The following is an 18513-nucleotide window of genomic DNA, read 5'->3' as shown; positions in this document are numbered from 1 at the left end:
CTGCTCTTCATGAAAATGTTTTGAAACCGAGAATTTCTAAGCGAAAACACATTTTGACTTGGTTGAAAAACGTTTTGCTTAAACCTTTTCATGAGCTATTTTCATTGAGCTGTGCTTTGAAAGAGATTTGGTTTAGGAGAAGGCATGAACCGGAATTGCTTAGGCCAAAGATCAATTTAATTTCGTTCATGATGAGATATTTTCAAATTTGGCATTATCTCATTCTTTTCCTAGCAGTTTCACACCTTGGCCTGAATTTGAATTTGATAAACCGATTTTTGGCATTCAGTTTACTTGCTTGATGCTTGTCCACGTGCTTGATGATTATCCTAAGAGCTTGGATCCTGTTTTTGATGTCTTAAGGATAGAGAAATTCTTTGATTATTTCTTTCGCAGATTTGATGTGGTTTCTCTAGTTGTTTTGGATGAACATGATAAGCATGATCAGATTCCAAGGAGATTAAGCACTGGTGAACGCCTAAATACTTATGTTCATGGAACATGGAACCATACATACTCGATGGAAATGGGTTCAGACCACCAAGGAAGTTTCTGTCTAAATTTTTCATTCCCTGAATTTTCCTTGAATTTTAATTCTTTTGAATCTGATTTATTTCCTTTTGATACATGTAAAATGGATTTGAGGACAAATCATTTTGAAGAGGGAGAGTATGATGCACCCAAAATCCAGCACCGTCCTTCTTGGTTCATGGACACGGTCCAAGGTGGTGACCTTGTCGACCAGCTAGACCTATCCGAGGTTTTATCATCAGATTATGCAAACTTGGATGAGCTGAATACTAAAGTGAGCTAGACTAACACAATCATGGACGAGCTGAGCTGGACTAACACTCATCCGGACGAGCTGAGCAAGTTGGTTCGACCTTCTGAACTGGATCGACCATCAAACCACCCGAGAAGCAACACAGATATATGTTCATTGTTCGAAGCATATCTTCTAAACCATGATGTTTCTTCACTTGAAACCACTTGGAGAATGTGCTCAACTCAATTATGGAACTCCTCGAAGAAGAATCAGATCAAACGGAGTTCAGATGAGGGAGTTATGCCATGTACAAATAAGGTGATGTTTAGTTCTCGCGAATTCAGACATGTGTGGATCGTCTCGCGTGTGTCCATATCCTTCCCAGCATGGTGTGCACGACCTGATCAACACTGCATGAATCTGGACATTTTCATGAACCTGGACAGTCCAATGAATCTCTCCAAGTCTTCCTCATTTTCCGAACCTTGACCAGTCTTAGTCAAATTTCGAAATTCTATGTCTTGTTTTCATTCATTTATATTTTCTATGTTGTCTTTTCCCACAAATGTATTTATGTTTCTTTGACTCACAAACCTTATAAATATGTGAGATCTCATGAATAAAAATTCACATCAATTTTTCCTTTCTTTTGAGATTTTCTCTCTTTGTTCTTTGTTGAACATTTCTTAGTTTCTTGGTGAGGTTATCTCCAAGTCTCGATCCTTCTTTTGTTGGACCGGTGCGTCACATCCGGCAACGATCGAAGTCTGGTAGTATCATTGGGCCTTTCCGCATCCCATTGTGTCACCGTTCATCCCACCAGTTCTCTATCCTTCCGGATCAGAGTCCATATCAACCTTACCGAAAGAGTGATCCCGATTTTGGTTCTATCATTACCTCTCTGAAAGATATCCGCCGGAAGTGATAAGTGCTCCCGGATTTTTGGAGCTTGATAGAGTATAAGGAGAAACGACGGCGACTTCCATCGTTTAAAGCACAGCACGTGTGCTACTCTCGGCGTTGTATCGCCACTCTCGGCGTTGTATCGCCACTCTCGGCGTTGTATCGCCTTGAGACGGCTAAAAAAATATAAGTAAATTTGCAGAATAATTCTGATACCATGTCGAATTAGATACCAAAACAACTTGTCTTGTTAATGATCAATGAGAAGCTTATTTTCTTTAAGCTTGTTTGATTATAATACTTATTCCTTGGATTCTAAATATTTAGTTGGAGTTTAGTGCTTAAAGGAAAATGAGATAAAAGGGATGATGGGTAAAAGGAATATGATGTTATAGATAAGTGACTTTAGGATATACGGATTTGATTTTCAGAGATTCAAATATAGTCCTGGTAAAAATTTTTGTCGTAACTCTAAAAATGTGCGTCTGGTAGATTCTTCTAACATTAAAAACGTTTTGTCGTAAAAGTGCCTGGTGTATTCAGCGTAAAAAATGCAGGCCTAGTAAATTTATTGTAAAATTATTTGGATTTTACAAGGAATGTTGTTTACTTATATAAACTCGAAACATTCACAAGGCATTCCTCATTCATTCCTCTCTACCCACTCATCCCCTCCTCCTATTAAGGTATGTTTTTCTTTAAAAAAAAGGTTTATGTAGTTTAGGTAATTAGTTTGGGTGGTTAATTTAGATAGAAGAACTAGATTCAATAAATAGGTTCTCCTCTTTAAACTGATTATAAATATTTTTTTTTAAAATTAGATGGATCTTAGGAAGCAACCACTACATTATTATGAGATGTTTGTCGACAGTGTTAGGATATCTTCTTCGGCCTCATCAACTACTTTAGATCCGGAGACAGTTCCTGACTCTCAAATGTCTTAGAGAGTTTCTCGAACCCCTTCTTCTCATGCACCTCAGATACCCCCTCCGATGCCTCTACCTCATGCCCCAGCAGCTCCACACGGTGCATCGCATGCCCGAGCAGCCAGAATTCACAGATTTGGTTGTGCCTCCATCTGCACCATACACTTCATATAAAATCGAGGATCTTCTTGCCCAACCTGGACTAGAAGGTTAGATATTTTGGACCCCGATCGACCGCCAATTACTTATTGGCAAGTGTTTTTGTTTTTATTAATTTTAAATTTTACATCATATTAATTTTCTAAAAATTGGTACTATTTTTAGGTTTAGACTCAACAATCGTGTCGGACGGAGCATTTTTAAAAAGATCAAATGATATTTCGTTGAGGCCCATCCAAACTGGACTATAACAGCTGAGCACGTTAGAACGACGTGGTTCAGTTTTTTTTGCGATAGGTTTTTCCAATTTTTAATTTATTTATTAATTATATATTTTAATATTTTAAATTTTGTTTGTTTCAGCAAAAGTGGCAATGGTCCATAGAAATCAACGTGAGGGTGAAGGCAAAATTTGTTGCAAAAGCAAAGACCCGCCTTACAAACACCATCACTGATTGGAAGGACAAATAGGAGTTCTAAGGTTACGAGGTGAAACTCACCGAGATCACGAAGGATGTATGGGATGGCCTTATCGCCTATTGGAAGCCATCCAACTTGATGCATAAAGTTAATCAGTGCTCTGTTTTCATAGGACGAATGATGCGGATGGTCATTTGCCCACACTACAGGAAATGTGGGTAGTAATAGCGCCCGAAAAGCGCTATGATTCATATTTAATAGCGCTTCCTTGGACGCTCTGACATCGCCCGTTATAAAAGGTCCGACCCTTTTAATAGCGGTTTTCCTTTGTGCTATTATTAAGTTTATAACAATAGCGCTTTTTTTAATGCAATTGTTAATATTTATAATAACGTTTGACAAATGTTATTATAACCTAATAATTTGATTTTCCCAATAGCAAAGATAGCAAATGTTTCGTGTTATTAATTAGTTTTTTAATTATCCGGAAATTAATTAATAATAATTAGTGAATTGATTTGTTTTAATAATGAATTTCGAAATATGAAATAAAAAAATTTAAATTATTGAAAAACCAAAAAATAGTATAATTATTTAAATTCCATAACACAACATTATCACAATTATACAAACCATCACACAAGTGCATACAACCTATTAATCTACCACTAATAAACCTTCACAATCATCCCTAACATAAACACTGTCATGTCCCTGATCATGGATATGATCCTTAGGATCGACCATGGTGCAAGGAGACGCACCAGTCAGGTCATGTGACCTAAACACAAGGGTATCATGGCCTGGAAGTAAGGTTAAGGGCATCAGGAAGCTAAGATATAGCTAAACCAAGAAGGAGACAAGTATAAAGGAGCTGTACAAAGTGTATGGCAGCTGGGCGATGCAGTGAGCAAGCTCGACCAGCTAGATGAAGTGTAGTGCAGCTCAGTGTAGCTCACTGAAGAGTGTGTCAGCTCCCTGAGCTGGATGAACTAGCTCACTCAGCTGGGTCAGCTGGGGATCAGCTCAACTCAGCTAGACTGAGTGTTCAAGTCTTGGGCAGTTGGGCCAGGTCCGGACAGTGGTCGGACCATGTGGACCACCCGGGTGTGCCGGTGAGCCGGTGGGCACTTGTGGTTGAACCAGGGGCTTGGGCAACCAGCTAAGGCTTGTGTGTGACATGTCTAGGAGCAGTTAGGCATGTCAAGGACGTCTGGTAACTGCCATAGGCGAACATGTGTGATCTGGACCATTGATTAAATCAATGGCCAGAAATGATACCGAAAGGGTGCAACCTTTGGAAAGGTGACCATTCCTTTTGTATAAATACAAGGGCAAGTCCGTGCCTTTGCAGGCACGTGAGGGCTTCATTCTTCTTCCTGAAACACAAAGAAAAACCAGAGAAAACAGAGAGAAAGTCGGATGGCAACATCCAACCCCAAGAGTGGGATGAAGGCAGCAAAGAGGCAGTTTTGATGGCAATCAAGAGGGGAGTTGTGAACGACCCTCTGGTGTGTTTTGATTGATGTTTGCCACGCCATGGGCTTCCTCTACATCCATACTACACATTCAAATAGCCAGGAGAGAAGATGGAGGGCCGGAATGCACTTCCAATGGTGGAGACAGCCTTGAAGGCAGTGGTGTGTAGAAAGGCAGTTTCATGGGAACTGAAGTGGGAAGTGATGCACGACCCTTGGGTGGTGTTTGATCATGGATGAACACACCCTAGGCTTCCTCTACATCATGGTAACACACGCAAATGGTTAGAATTGAATGGAGAAGGCCGGACTCTACTCCCAAAGGCATGTACAGCCTTGAAGGTGGATGCAGTGCAGAAACTGTTTTCATGGAAGTTCCATGGAAGGGATGATGGGTGCGACCCATGAATGTATCTTATCAATACTGGAGGTATGTGATAAGACCTGCTTAAGACAAGTGCAAGAGGCACAAGGCCGGACCTGATCAGGGAAGCCCAAGGTCTAGCAAGATCAAGTAAGAGGTAACATGTGTTGATTACTTATGTTTATGTTTATGTTTATGTCTGTGTGGTGTCTCTTGGGGTGGGATCAAGGCCAGGCATGGCACGCCCCTTGAGGAATGTATATTGTGATGTGTCTTAGGAATCCAAGACCCTGGACAAAGGGGCGGATCATAACTGATCTAACTCATCCATGTGGGGTGATGGTTAGATGCTGTTCATTGGATAGTGATCAAGGATGGATCATGGTTTGGTGTTGGGTTTGATCATGGTGTGAACCATGAGTCCGACCCATGAGTCCGACCCACTGATGAGACACATGGGAGTCCTAGAGACAGAGGAACCATGTGGAGTGTAAGGTCCACTTCGTTTGGATCCAACAGCAAGCAAAGGAGAGGAGTAAGGCTGGTACTTGTTGGTATGGACCACAAGTATTGTGCTGGTGTGTTTATACAAGGAAGGCTGTGTGTGATCTGATCATGGGCAAGGATGGACGACCTGATCCATGGATGATGGATCAAGGTGTCTGATCTGATTGATCAAAGGATGCACCAGTGGTAAGAGCAACACTAATCAGGTTCAGTGGGACATAGTTCCATGGCCGGTTAGGTATGTGTGAAGACTCATCAGTTCTGAGTCATGTGGGGTGGTTGGTTGATTGACTCAGGAACTGGTGGGCATTATTAATCCTATTATATGTTGATCAGACGTGGAGGTACTGAACCATGGAGTGGCCGGTTCAGAGAAATCTCTCCATGGCCTTGGTTGGACAGGTAAGTGGAGATCTGATAGTTCCTGAGGGAATTGTTAGGATCCGACTTCAAATATCTCTTAATGGGTATTTATCATGAATTATCATGGTGAGAGATTAGTTTTATCTCATTGATTTAGAGGTGGTCAGTTATGGCCATATGGGCTGTTCATGGGCGAGATCAGTATGATCGAGGCCAGTTCTGAGAAATCTGACTTGACCATTCTCTTAGTTATGAATTATCATGATTTATCATGAATTTTAATTAGTTTTTGGAGCATGTTTGCTTGAGGTTGATTTTGCAGCTGAAGACTTCCCAAAGGTACTTGGTTTGTGGGGATGGTTGGTTGAATGACTAAGTACCTAAGGGGAGAGTTTATACAGGTATAATGAGGAGTTGGACGAGTGGAGGGGAGCTAGGCAAAGCTACCTCGCAGCTCGATCAGCTGGAAGAGAGTTGGGAACCTCAAGTGAAGTGGTTCAGTTCAGCTAGCTGAATGAGCTAGCTAGACAGCTAAGGCAGCTGAGACAAAGAGCTATCAAGCTCCGTGGATGTGGCAAAGGTATGATCTAGCAATATTGCATAGATCTAGATAGAATGGTTAGGGGAATGGAACCTCGGATTGTATGACTTGGATTAGGTTCAGGATCAACCTTGGAGCTGGTAGTAGTTGTGTCTACTGATCATGGCTAAGGTGATTCGACCTGAAAGTGTTAGATTGGTTTTAGACCAATGGTTGATAGATAATATTCCGCTGTGCATAAGTTGAAAGGATCTAAGCTAGGGAATGACTAAGGTAGTCTTAAGCTAAGGTCTAAGATAGACTTCGCCCTTAGGCGAAAGTATAGATAAAGATCGAAAAATTGAGTGGTTCGGTCAGGGTATGGACCGAGCGACGTGAGGCATCGACCGCGGCCTAGCCGGCCGGGTTCGGGTCTTACAAGTTGGTATCAGAGCATGCTTGATTCTAGGATCATTGGGTTGTGGTTGTTCACCCATGCATCCGGACAAGTAGATGCTGATGTGATTAATGCACCAGTTTTATTGTTGACTCAGCTGGAGGAAGTTAACAATGAAGCTGGATTGACTGTAAGTCAGCTCAACCCTACTGAGGTTCTAGTGGGGGAGAGCTGAGCTGCAGCTGGAAGGGGAAGTTGAATCCTCTTGTGATGTGAACCGGGCTGATCCAAACAATTGTTGCAAACAATGAGAGGACTAACCGGTTGATTGGGCAGCTGTTTCAGCAGCTAATGATCAAGCTGGGCCAGTAGCTGAGGTGGTCTAGATTGATCTACCAGCTAGGACAGCTTGGTTAGTGGACTACCTGAGGGTGCTGGAGCACATAGCTCAGATGAGAACAAAGTATTTCTCAGGTAGTGTGGATCCTTTTGAGGCAGATGAGTGGAGGTTCTGATTGGGTTGTAACTTCAGCTCAACTCACTGCTCAAAGGTATTGTGTTCCAAACCGAAATTATTTCTGGAAACTGAGATGACCATGGAACCTTACTAGGTGAGCCAAGAGGGAGCTGAGGCAAGATAGGGGATCATGCTTGTGAACGGGAAAGTTCCAAGGTGAACCAGCTTGGCCAAGATGCACTCTCCAAGGGCAAGATCCTGAAACAGAAGGTTGGTTGATCTAGTTATCTGGAAATAATAGACGGGTTGGACGGATCGATGCAGTGCAAGATCTTGTATGGATGACTGGACCAGGGAAGTAACATGAACCTGAGAGTGGCTTAGGTCGAAAGAAACGTGCAGCACTCTTTGGGGGTAAGTGTATCCTTGGTGGCCGTTCAAAACAAGTGAGCATTTGCGAGGTTCAAGTTGGTTTAAGGGAGACACTACAGGGCTAGTATACTGGGACTCGGTATAAGCCAAGGTAGGATTCCTTAGATCAATTTGAATGGATTGGGTATATGATGTTAAGTGGCTTAGTATGATGGGGATTGAGGTATATTATAAACACTCTTGTGAATGGTATGGGACATTCACAGAAGTGTTACACTTTGGAGAATGGTATGGGACGTTTTCCAAATGTGTGATCAAACCGATGTCTTACTCATCTAGGTACTTAATGATCAGTGGTGTGGAATCAACGTACCTTTCGATACTGGAGCTACACACCGTTTGTGAGTCCAGATATGATCGGAAAGGGGTTGTTTGCATTGGTATAGGGGATGATCCCGGGATAGTGAGTGCGGCCGGAGGCCAAAGGATGCATTCACTAGGCCTTGTTAGGGACATCCCAGTGATGATCCAAGAAAGGGCGATGCCTGTGGATCTGATTGTGGTTAGCCTTAAGAATCATAAAGTGATCTTAGGGATGGATTGGTCTTGGAAAGAATCGGGCCACCTTAGACTGTCACCGGGGAAGGGTGCTGTTTGAGAGTGGGTGTGGACCCCCGATCAGATTCCAAGGATCCGACCAACCTCTGGATGCTTAGTGATCTCAGCGGTCCAGGTGGAAAATATGCTGAGAGGTGGTCATGAGGCCTGGTTGGCGACCATTAACACTAAGGAGGTTGTAGGGGGTGGTAGCCCGGACGAGGATTCAGTTGGTTCAAGAGTTCAAGGATGTGTTTCGGGCGCTGCAGGATGTGCCTTCTGCAGGGGCTGACCCGAGCATGATCGAACTAGAACCGGGAACGGTCCCAATGTCCAAAAGTCCGTATCGTTTGGCACCAGCCGAGATGGCTGAGATGAGGTCGACTAAGTCCAGTGAGGGACGAGGGTCGCAGCACAACCAAGTCGGAGATTGACCTATGGTTGGATTGAGACGGTGGAGTCCCGGAGTGGACAGGACTGGAATGTGATCGAGTTCTTTAAGACTTGACTGATACATTGAGTAGCTTAGAGATTGGGTAAATCTACTAAGACTCGAGTATGCAGTAAGTTCTTAAGGACTGAAAATGATCTAGTCATGGACTAGGCTCAGAGAATAATTGACTTGGTGTATACTAGACTGCAACTTGGAAAGTTGAGTTCAGTGACACAAGTCTGTTATGGTGTGATATGTAAAAAGAGAAGACCACTTGGTTCGGAATCAAGTGAGTTCCGTCCAAGTGGGGGAGACTTGTTCATACATTGATCAAAAAGGTGATCAGTGAAAATGAACAAGGATGATGATGCAAAGAGTTCAGTTGGAACCTTTGTCTTGTTATGGGATGTAAGCACCACTGGATTCGAGGACGAATCCATTCTAAGTGGGGGAGACTTGTCATGTCCCTGATCATGGATATGATCCTTAGGATCGACCATGGTGCAAGGAGACGCACCAGTCAGGTCATGTGACCTAAACACAAGGGTATCATGGCCTGGAAGTAAGGTTAAGGGCATCAGGAAGCTAAGATATAGCTAAACCAAGAAGGAGACAAGTATAAAGGAGCTGTACAAAGTGTATGGCAGCTGGGCGATGCAGTGAGCAAGCTCGACCAGCTAGATGAAGTGTAGTGCAGCTCAGTGTAGCTCACTGAAGAGTGTGTCAGCTCCCTGAGCTGGATGAACTAGCTCACTCAGCTGGGTCAGCTGGGGATCAGCTCAACTCAGCTAGACTGAGTGTTCAAGTCTTGGGCAGTTGGGCCAGGTCCGGACAGTGGTCGGACCATGTGGACCACCCGGGTGTGCCGGTGAGCCGGTGGGCACTTGTGGTTGAACCAGGGGCTTGGGCAACCAGCTAAGGCTTGTGTGTGACATGTCTAGGAGCAGTTAGGCATGTCAAGGACGTCTGGTAACTGCCATAGGCGAACAGGTGTGATCTGGACCATTGATTAAATCAATGGCCAGAAATGATACCGAAAGGGTGCAACCTTTGGAAAGGTGACCATTCCTTTTCTATAAATACAAGGGCAAGTCCGTGCCTTTGCAGGCACGTGAGGGCTTCATTCTTCTTCCTGAAACACAAAGAAAAACCAGAGAAAACAGAGAGAAAGTCGGATGGCAACATCCAACCCCAAGAGTGGGATGAAGGCAGCAAAGAGGCAGTTTTGATGGCAATCAAGAGGGGAGTTGTGAACGACCCTCTGGTGTGTTTTGATTGATGTTTGCCACGCCATGGGCTTCCTCTACATCCATACTACACATTCAAATAGCCAGGAGAGAAGATGGAGGGCCGGAATGCACTTCCAATGGTGGAGACAGCCTTGAAGGCAGTGGTGTGTAGAAAGGCAGTTTCATGGGAACTGAAGTGGGAAGTGATGCACGACCCTTGGGTGGTGTTTGATCATGGATGAACACACCCTAGGCTTCCTCTACATCATGGTAACACACGCAAATGGTTAGAATTGAATGGAGAAGGCCGGACTCTACTCCCAAAGGCATGTACAGCCTTGAAGGTGGATGCAGTGCAGAAACTGTTTTCATGGAAGTTCCATGGAAGGGATGATGGGTGCGACCCATGAATGTATCTTATCAATACTGGAGGTATGTGATAAGACCTGCTTAAGACAAGTGCAAGAGGCACAAGGCCGGACCTGATCAGGGAAGCCCAAGGTCTAGCAAGATCAAGTAAGAGGTAACATGTGTTGATTACTTATGTTTATGTTTATGTTTATGTCTGTGTGGTGTCTCTTGGGGTGGGATCAAGGCCAGGCATGGCACGCCCCTTGAGGAATGTATATTGTGATGTGTCTTAGGAATCCAAGACCCTGGACAAAGGGGCGGATCATAACTGATCTAACTCATCCATGTGGGTGATGGTTAGATGCTGTTCATTGGATAGTGATCAATGATGGATCATGGTTTGGTGTTGGGTTTGATCATGGTGTGAACCATGAGTCCGACCCACTGATGAGACACATGGGAGTCCTAGAGACAGAGGAACCATGTGGAGTGTAAGGTCCACTTCGTTTGGATCCAACAGCAAGCAAAGGAGAGGAGTAAGGCTGGTACTTGTTGGTATGGACCACAAGTATTGTGCTGGTGTGTTTATACAAGGAAGGCTGTGTGTGATCTGATCATGGGCAAGGATGGACGACCTGATCCATGGATGATGGATCAAGGTGTCTGATCTGATTGATCAAAGGATGCACCAGTGGTAAGAGCAACACTAATCAGGTTCAGTGGGACATAGTTCCATGGCCGGTTAGGTATGTGTGAAGACTCATCAGTTCTGAGTCATGTGGGGTGGTTGGTTGATTGACTCAGGAACTGGTGGGCATTATTAATCCTATTATATGTTGATCAGACGTGGAGGTACTGAACCATGGAGTGGCCGGTTCAGAGAAATCTCTCCATGGCCTTGGTTGGACAGGTAAGTGGAGATCTGATAGTTCCTGAGGGAATTGTTAGGATCCGACTTCAAATATCTCTTAATGGGTATTTATCATGAATTATCATGGTGAGAGATTAGTTTTATCTCATTGATTTAGAGGTGGTCAGTTATGGCCATATGGGCTGTTCATGGGCGAGATCAGTATGATCGAGGCCAGTTCTGAGAAATCTGACTTGACCATTCTCTTAGTTATGAATTATCATGATTTATCATGAATTTTAATTAGTTTTTGGAGCATGTTTGCTTGAGGTTGATTTTGCAGCTGAAGACTTCCCAAAGGTACTTGGTTTGTGGGGATGGTTGGTTGAATGACTAAGTACCTAAGGGGAGAGTTTATACAGGTATAATGAGGAGTTGGACGAGTGGAGGAGGAGCTAGGCAAAGCTACCTCGCAGCTCGATCAGCTGGAAGAGAGTTGGGAACCTCAAGTGAAGTGGTTCAGTTCAGCTAGCTGAATGAGCTAGCTAGACAGCTAAGGCAGCTGAGACAAAGAGCTATCAAGCTCCGTGGATGTGGCAAAGGTATGATCTAGCAATATTGCATAGATCTAGATAGAATGGATTAGGGGAATGGAACCTCGGACTTGTATGACTTGGATTAGGTTCAGGATCAACCTTGGAGCTGGTAGTAGTTGTGTCTACTGATCATGGCTAAGGTGATTCGACCTGAAGAGTGTTAGATTGGTTTTAGACCAATGGTTGATAGATAATATTCCGCTGTGCATAAGTTGAAAGGATCTAAGCTAGGGAATGACTAAGGTAGTCTTAAGCTAAGGTCTAAGATAGACTTCGCCCTTAGGCGAAAGTATAGATAAAGATCGAAAAATTGAGTGGTTCGGTCAGGGTATGGACCGAGCGACGTGAGGCATCGACCGCGGCCTAGCCGGCCGGGTTCGGGTCTTACAAACACTATCATCATCTGAAGCTTCATCACCCATATCATCAACTTCTTGGACAGGTAAAGGAGCACCACCTAAATCCTCTTCTGTTTCCAACTCATGATAACCTCTAGGTGGTGCTCTCATAACAACATACCAATTTGAAGCATCATCCTCCCTAGAGTAGAAAACCTGTTTTGCTTGAGAAGGTAGAATGAATGGATCTTTCAAATAGGCTGCTTGGTTCATATGAAGGTTAACAAGAGTGAAGCCATCTTCTTCCTTCACACCATTCGCTGTGTTTGCCCAGTTGCATCTAAAGAGTGGCACTTTGAACATGTGATAGTCGATGACCAAAATCTCCTTTATCACTCCATAGTATGTAATCATATCCGCGACCTGTCTCATATCTCGAGCACTTGATCTACACATGCTAAAGGCTTCATAAGTTACTCCACTGTTTTGTGTCTTCAGCTTGACCGCATCAGTATGAAACCGTTGGCCATTGATGATGAATCCTTTATGTGCTAAAGCAACATTTCTTGGCCCAAATGCCAACCACCTTATCTCCTTAGAATGACTATCTGTTGAGTCTGAATGAATCTGCGACAGGAAATCAGAGCATGATCATCAAGCCGAGGTACTTGAATTATAATCAAAACATGATAATATATACCAGAAAACCAATCATCAATCTACAAGCTAACCAGTCATCAAAATACTAAAAATCCAGACAGTTCATCAAGCTATAAGCTACTCAGACATCAATTCACTAAAATCTGGACATGTTCTTCAAGATACAAGCTAACCAGGCATCATGATACAAGCTAACCAGTCATCAAAATAATCAAGAAAAGAATATGGAGTTTGAAACCTTATTTTTAAGCCATTCTGCAAAGTGGTCAGTATGGTATTTCCATAACAAAGTTTCATTTCTAGCCAATCGAGCATCCTTTGCTTGCAACTCTTCCAAATGCCTGATTTTAAATTAAACAACAGTATATGAAAATGAACTTATGAGTAAAACTAGTAGAAGAAACATAGAGAATTACTTACTCAAGAAATGGATCCAAAGATGCCATGTTGATTAGCACATAGCGATGTGCAATGTCTCTATCTTTATCTGAAAGGGTAACCTCTATACCCTTCTGCAGAGGTCGGCCTTCAACCACCATTGTGTCAGTCTCGACATCTTCATTACGATTAACTGCTTCTTGAACTGGTACTGAATCTTTAAGGAACTCTAAACAGAATGCAACGCATTCTCCAGCCAAATACGCCTCAGCCATACATGCTTCTGGCCTTGCATAATTCTTCACAAAAGCCTTTAGTGTTTTCATGTACCTATAACTCAGGAAATATGAATATAAGTCAAACATCATTGCGGAAAGTGCATATATTAAAGCAAATGAGTTAATCAAACCTTTCAAAGGGATACATCCAGCGGAAGTGAACTGATCCTCCCAAGCGTGCCTCTTTTGATAGATGTATTGGTAGGTGAAACATGATATCAAAAAGGGCTGGAGGGAAGAAGCGCTCCAGCTGACACATTGTTTCCACAAACTCTGTTTCCATGGATATAAGTTTCTCTGGGTCAATGATGCGCTGACACAACCTATTGAAGTAACTGCATAATCTATTTATGGCTATCCTAGGACCCCTATGTAACAACCCTCTTAATGCAGCTGGTAACAAGTTCTGTACTAGGACATGATGATCATGCGACTTTAAACTACCAATATTTGGAGGGTTAACTGAAACACAATTCGCAATATTACCACAATAACCATCAGGACCTCTAAACTTAGCTAACCTTTGGCAAAAAATGGTCTTCTCTTTCTTCGATAACCAGTAGGCAGCAGGAGGTAAGTATGTTTTCTTTCCCCTCACCTCTGTGTGCAAGTGCTTTCTGATTCCAATATCTTCTAAGTCTTTTCTTGCTTTCAACCCATCTTTTGACTTCGCACTTTGCATCAACAGAGACAATATAGCATCAGACACATTCTTTTCTACGTGCATAACATCAATATTGTGACGAACAGGTAACTCCTAACACATTAAACAAGAAACTGTTAGGCATATTCATATACAACAATCACATAATATAAGTCAGTTACTATACTTTACCTTCCAGTAAGGTAGATCAAAGAATATTGATCTCTTCTTCCACCGCCATAGTTCATTTGATTCATCACACTCTTCTTCCACTACCCTCTCATCATCTTCCAACTCTAGTCTTTTCCTTTTTTTTTTCCTTCTCTAGAGGTCTACCAAAATCATTCGTAAAAGCTTGTAGTGTCTCATATATCTCAGCGCCTGTTTGTATCCTATTCGCATTCACTTCCTCCACAGTGTTGTCAAACCAAGCTTTTTTATATCTGTAACGATGGCCAGGCGGTAGTCTCCTTCTGTTACCCATGTAGACAAACTTGCGGCTAAACTTAAGCCACCTTGCAGGTGTATCCTTTCCGCATACATTGCAGGCTTGTTTCCCCTTTACTTTACATCCAGACAGTGTTCCTAAGGCTGGATAGTCACTGATACTCCAAAGCAGCAAGGCTCTGAGATTAAAATTCTCCTTCGCAAATGAGTCATACACTTCAATACCCTCAGCCCACAAATCTTTTAGATCGTCTATCAGTGGTGCTAGGTAAACATCTATGTTATTACCAGGAGCAGTAGGACCAGGGATCAACAAAGTCAACATTATATTCTCAGCCTTCATACACATGGTTGGAGGCGTGTTATAGTTCACTAACAACACTGGCCATGTGCTGTGATTGGTGCTTTGCATGGAGAAAGGGTTCATCCCATCTGTGGAAATCCCAAGTCGAAGATTCCGTGGATCAGCAGCAAAGTCTGGCCATTTAGCATTCACTTGTGCCCAAGAGATAGAATCAACGGGGTGCCGCATTGTACCGTCTTCAGTGGCATTGGTATAGTGCCAACGCAGATCTTCAGCCATCCTCTTTGATCTAAACATCCTCCTAAACCTGTCCTTGATTGGAAAATATCTTAGGACCTTTGCCGGAATCCCCACCTTTATCTCATTACTGTGCTTATCCATTTCCCATCTTGAAACTTTGCATCTTGGACAGCTTTGTAGGTTCTCGTACTCCTTCCTATACAGTATGCAATCATTCTTGCAAGCATGGATATTGTCGTAGCCGAACCCAAAGATCTTCAGAAATTTCTTGATTGCAGCTAAACTCTTGGGAAGAACATTGTCTTCAGGTAGCAAATCCTCAAGTAAAACCAACAGCTGATCAAAGTAGTTCTCCGACACACCACTTTTAACCTTGAATCTGTAAAGTCCCATGATAGCTGAAACCTTTGTGTGCTTGAGACAACCCGAGTATAATGGCGTTTGAGCATCTCTTAGCTTTTTTGTAAACTCAAGTTCCTCTGGTGCTTCATCATCTTCGTTGTCAGTTGTCGGGTTTGGACCACCTTCGTCCATGGAGAATGCTGTCTTAAACAAATCAAATGCCTCTGTTTCACATTGAAGTACACTGTCTTCTGCAGAATCTCTTTTTTCACCATGAATACTCCAACGAGAACTCTTATACTTCTTATCCATACCCCTAATCACCAAATGCTCCACAATTTTATCCAGTGACTGATGGCTCAGATTGCGGCAGTCTCTACAAGGGCATAGCATGTCAAGAAGACTTCCCAATCTTCTTGCTGACGAATTCACGAAATTAGTTGCTCCTTCTGAATACTCGTGGCTATTCCTACAAGAATCAGACAAAATAAGTTAGCTTTCTTTTAATCGGCGAGTACAAGTGAGATCGAGAGATTGTAGGTTATACCTTGGAAGCCAAATCCACGTCTTATCCATTTGCTTACTTTCAATCCGCGAATACAGGAACGGCTGGTTCGATCTTAGCTTTCTTTAGGGTTTGTTTAGGTCAAAGCTCGCGAGACAGAAACAGAAAGAGAGATGTTGTGTTCTGAAATTTTCCAACTGCAAACAGAGACAGAAAAAAATGAACGGCTGTGATCAAAGATTTGGAGAGCAATCTGACGGTCTATGATTAATCCGAGTGCAATCTTAGTAGTTGCTCCTTATTGGTTCAGAAAAGAACGGCTCAGATCAAAGTTACCAACACGAATCAATGGTATAGGATTAATCCGTGTGCAATTAAAAAGAATGGCTAAGATTGAATTTGGCGAAACACATCCATCGGCCTATGGTTTGCCACGTCTGCAATCTTGGAGGTTACTCCTCATTGGCTCAGTATATTAATTTCGTTTGAAATCTTAAAATTAATATATATATATAGGATTTCGAAGCAAAAAAAAATTAAATTAAATCTTAAAAATTAAAATATCAGTATTCTAATTTTTTTTTTTAAAAAATCGTATACATAAAAATATTTTATGTGAGCTTTTATAAAATTGATCAATCTAGCTCATATGTTCACAAACACTACTACTTATTTGTATGTACAAAGACTTTAGGGTATAGGGTTTGAACAAATGAGTGTTTATAAAATTTATAACTAACTAGTTTTATGAAATTAAGATTACAATATCCTTTTTATAAAGAACAAAATTGTGAAATCAAGAACAATTAGGGTATAGGGTATATGTTTGTACTTTAGGGTTTAGGGATTTCACTTTAGGGTATATGGTTTTAATTTTGGTCTTATCACCTGTGGTTTTAATTTTTAAAACTTATGGTTTAATGTAAAATTATGCACTTTAGGGTATAGGGTTTAACAAGCTAAACATTTTCACACACAACCATTAATCATAATATCACACATAATATTTGTTTTTGTCAGTTAACCATAACATAATATTACACATGATTTAACCGATCATAAAAGTACTTTAAAATTCTATCACACACTAGAAATACATTGCCGACATAACAACTTGAAAACTGTTTCAGACGACATGTTTAGACAAACTTGATTTTGTCATTTGGCCATGCCACAACCGAACCCATTGCATCAGATATGTATTCAATCTCTGAATTTGGCCTCCAGACTTTTGCATCATCGATCTTAGCCACATCAATCCACACCTTGCTTGCATTTGGACCTAGGAGTACAAAGTGGCACAACTCATTCGGATCCGTTGAAGCTACTCTTCCTTCAGCTACCTTACGTCCAGAGTTGTTGCAATCCAAGAGAATACACTTCTGCTTCGGACTTCTGGTCGAACTAGTGCTGCCTGGACTCTACAACTCAAACAAGACGACATAAGCAAGTTCCAACATCAATTAAGGACTCAACATCAATCATCATACAAATAAATAAATTAACTTCATGTTAACAACATACCACTGCTTTTTTCTTGGCTGGTTTCGAAGGTGATGCTATTTTCTTGCCTGCACATTTAGTAGGTGTTACTTCTGTAGCAGGTGTAGGCATGACTTCAACCTTCAGGACTGGCCATGCTATTTTCTCGCTAAGTGCATCACCAATCAAGAACATATCAGCGGTTGGCCTCCACAAATAAGCCTGATCATTGAACACCTTCACAACTTCGATACTAACAGCATTGGGACCTAGAGGTATATTGTTAAGCATCTCTTTGGGCTTAGAAGAGCACATGAGACCTTCAGCAATAACCTCATCCTCGTCGTTGGTCCAATCATAGATCTTGCATCTTCGAGATTCACCTTCCTTGCTTTGCTAAAATGCAAGAAGGTAATGACTAGAGATAACTCAATTGTTGTAAGAAGAAAACAAGGTACAAAAATTTACCATGGATACATCTTCAGAGCAGTTTGTATCCCTATCCAAGATCACTTTATCCATTGGCCAAGCTATCTTGTATCCCACAGCTTCATCAAGAGTTAACACGTCTGTTGTAGGCCTCCAAAGTGAAGCTACTGAGCTTAGTGCAGACTTAACTACGATAGCCACTGCATTAGGACCAATTGGTATACGACCAATTTTGTACTTCGGTTCATCAGAGCAGAATTCTCCTTCACCAACAACAACATCCTCTGATTCAATCCAATCGAGTATTTGTACTCTGACTCCTACTTTGAATCCACCACTACTCTCAGATGCTTCAGCATCATCATTATTTTTTCTGAAAGAAGGCAAAGGAAATCGTAAATGTCTTAAAACTAATTGACCAAATGTAATGAAAAGGATTACCTTCTTCCCAACTAAGTCTTGCACCATCCCCTTTAACTCTTGAATCTCAGTTTTCATTTCTGCAATCTTTGCGTCTCTAAAATGCAGATATGCTAGCTTAGTAGCCGTAATCCCTCTACCAAACCCCCTTACTCGTCCAGGTTTGTCTTTTCCCAAAACCTTGCTTACAGCATCTTCCCTTATGTTATCAGCAGCTGATGTTGAGTCCATCTGACTGTCAAGTGACTGTATTTGTTCCTGATACATTCATTTAAACACAAAATAATTCATTGACATAATCTATTAATTATACCCAATATATAACTTGCATAATTCTTACAATAGTCTCAGCAAACTGT

At 42.0% G+C, this 18513-nt stretch overlaps 1 protein-coding gene across 1 annotated transcript; it reads right to left on the bottom strand.

Annotated features, from left to right (window-relative positions):
• Positions 1-1755: 1755 nt before the first annotated feature.
• LOC130495636 (uncharacterized) lies at positions 1756-15894 on the bottom strand. Its single transcript, XM_056987062.1, has 8 exons — positions 15866-15894; positions 14392-15787; positions 14178-14309; positions 13474-14099; positions 13107-13394; positions 12925-13027; positions 12081-12653; positions 1756-1845 (listed from the first exon to the last, which is right to left on the bottom strand). Exons 1-8 carry the CDS (start codon positions 15892-15894, stop codon positions 1756-1758), a joined length of 3237 nt encoding a protein of 1078 aa, XP_056843042.1.
• Between the last annotated feature and the right edge of the window lie 2619 nt (positions 15895-18513).

This window comes from Raphanus sativus, chromosome 6 (genome assembly GCF_000801105.2).
Source record: "Raphanus sativus cultivar WK10039 chromosome 6, ASM80110v3, whole genome shotgun sequence".
Classification (NCBI taxonomy): Eukaryota; Viridiplantae; Streptophyta; class Magnoliopsida; order Brassicales; family Brassicaceae; genus Raphanus; species Raphanus sativus.
The sequence above is the reverse complement of the archived record's forward strand: the minus strand, read 5'-3'. Positions and strand labels throughout refer to the sequence as shown.

Bases quoted from the DNA above. Each gene is read 5' to 3' on its own strand.
- LOC130495636 (XM_056987062.1), bottom strand. From the start codon at position 15,894: ATGGATAAGACGTGGATTTGGCTTCCAAG. The intron at 15,788-15,865 runs GTATAACCTACA...TGATTCTTGTAG, and splicing joins ACGTGGATTTGGCTTCCAAG to GAATAGCCACGAGTATTCAG. The intron at 12,654-12,924 runs GTTTCAAACTCC...TTCCTGTCGCAG, and splicing joins CAGAATGGCTTAAAAATAAG to ATTCATTCAGACTCAACAGA.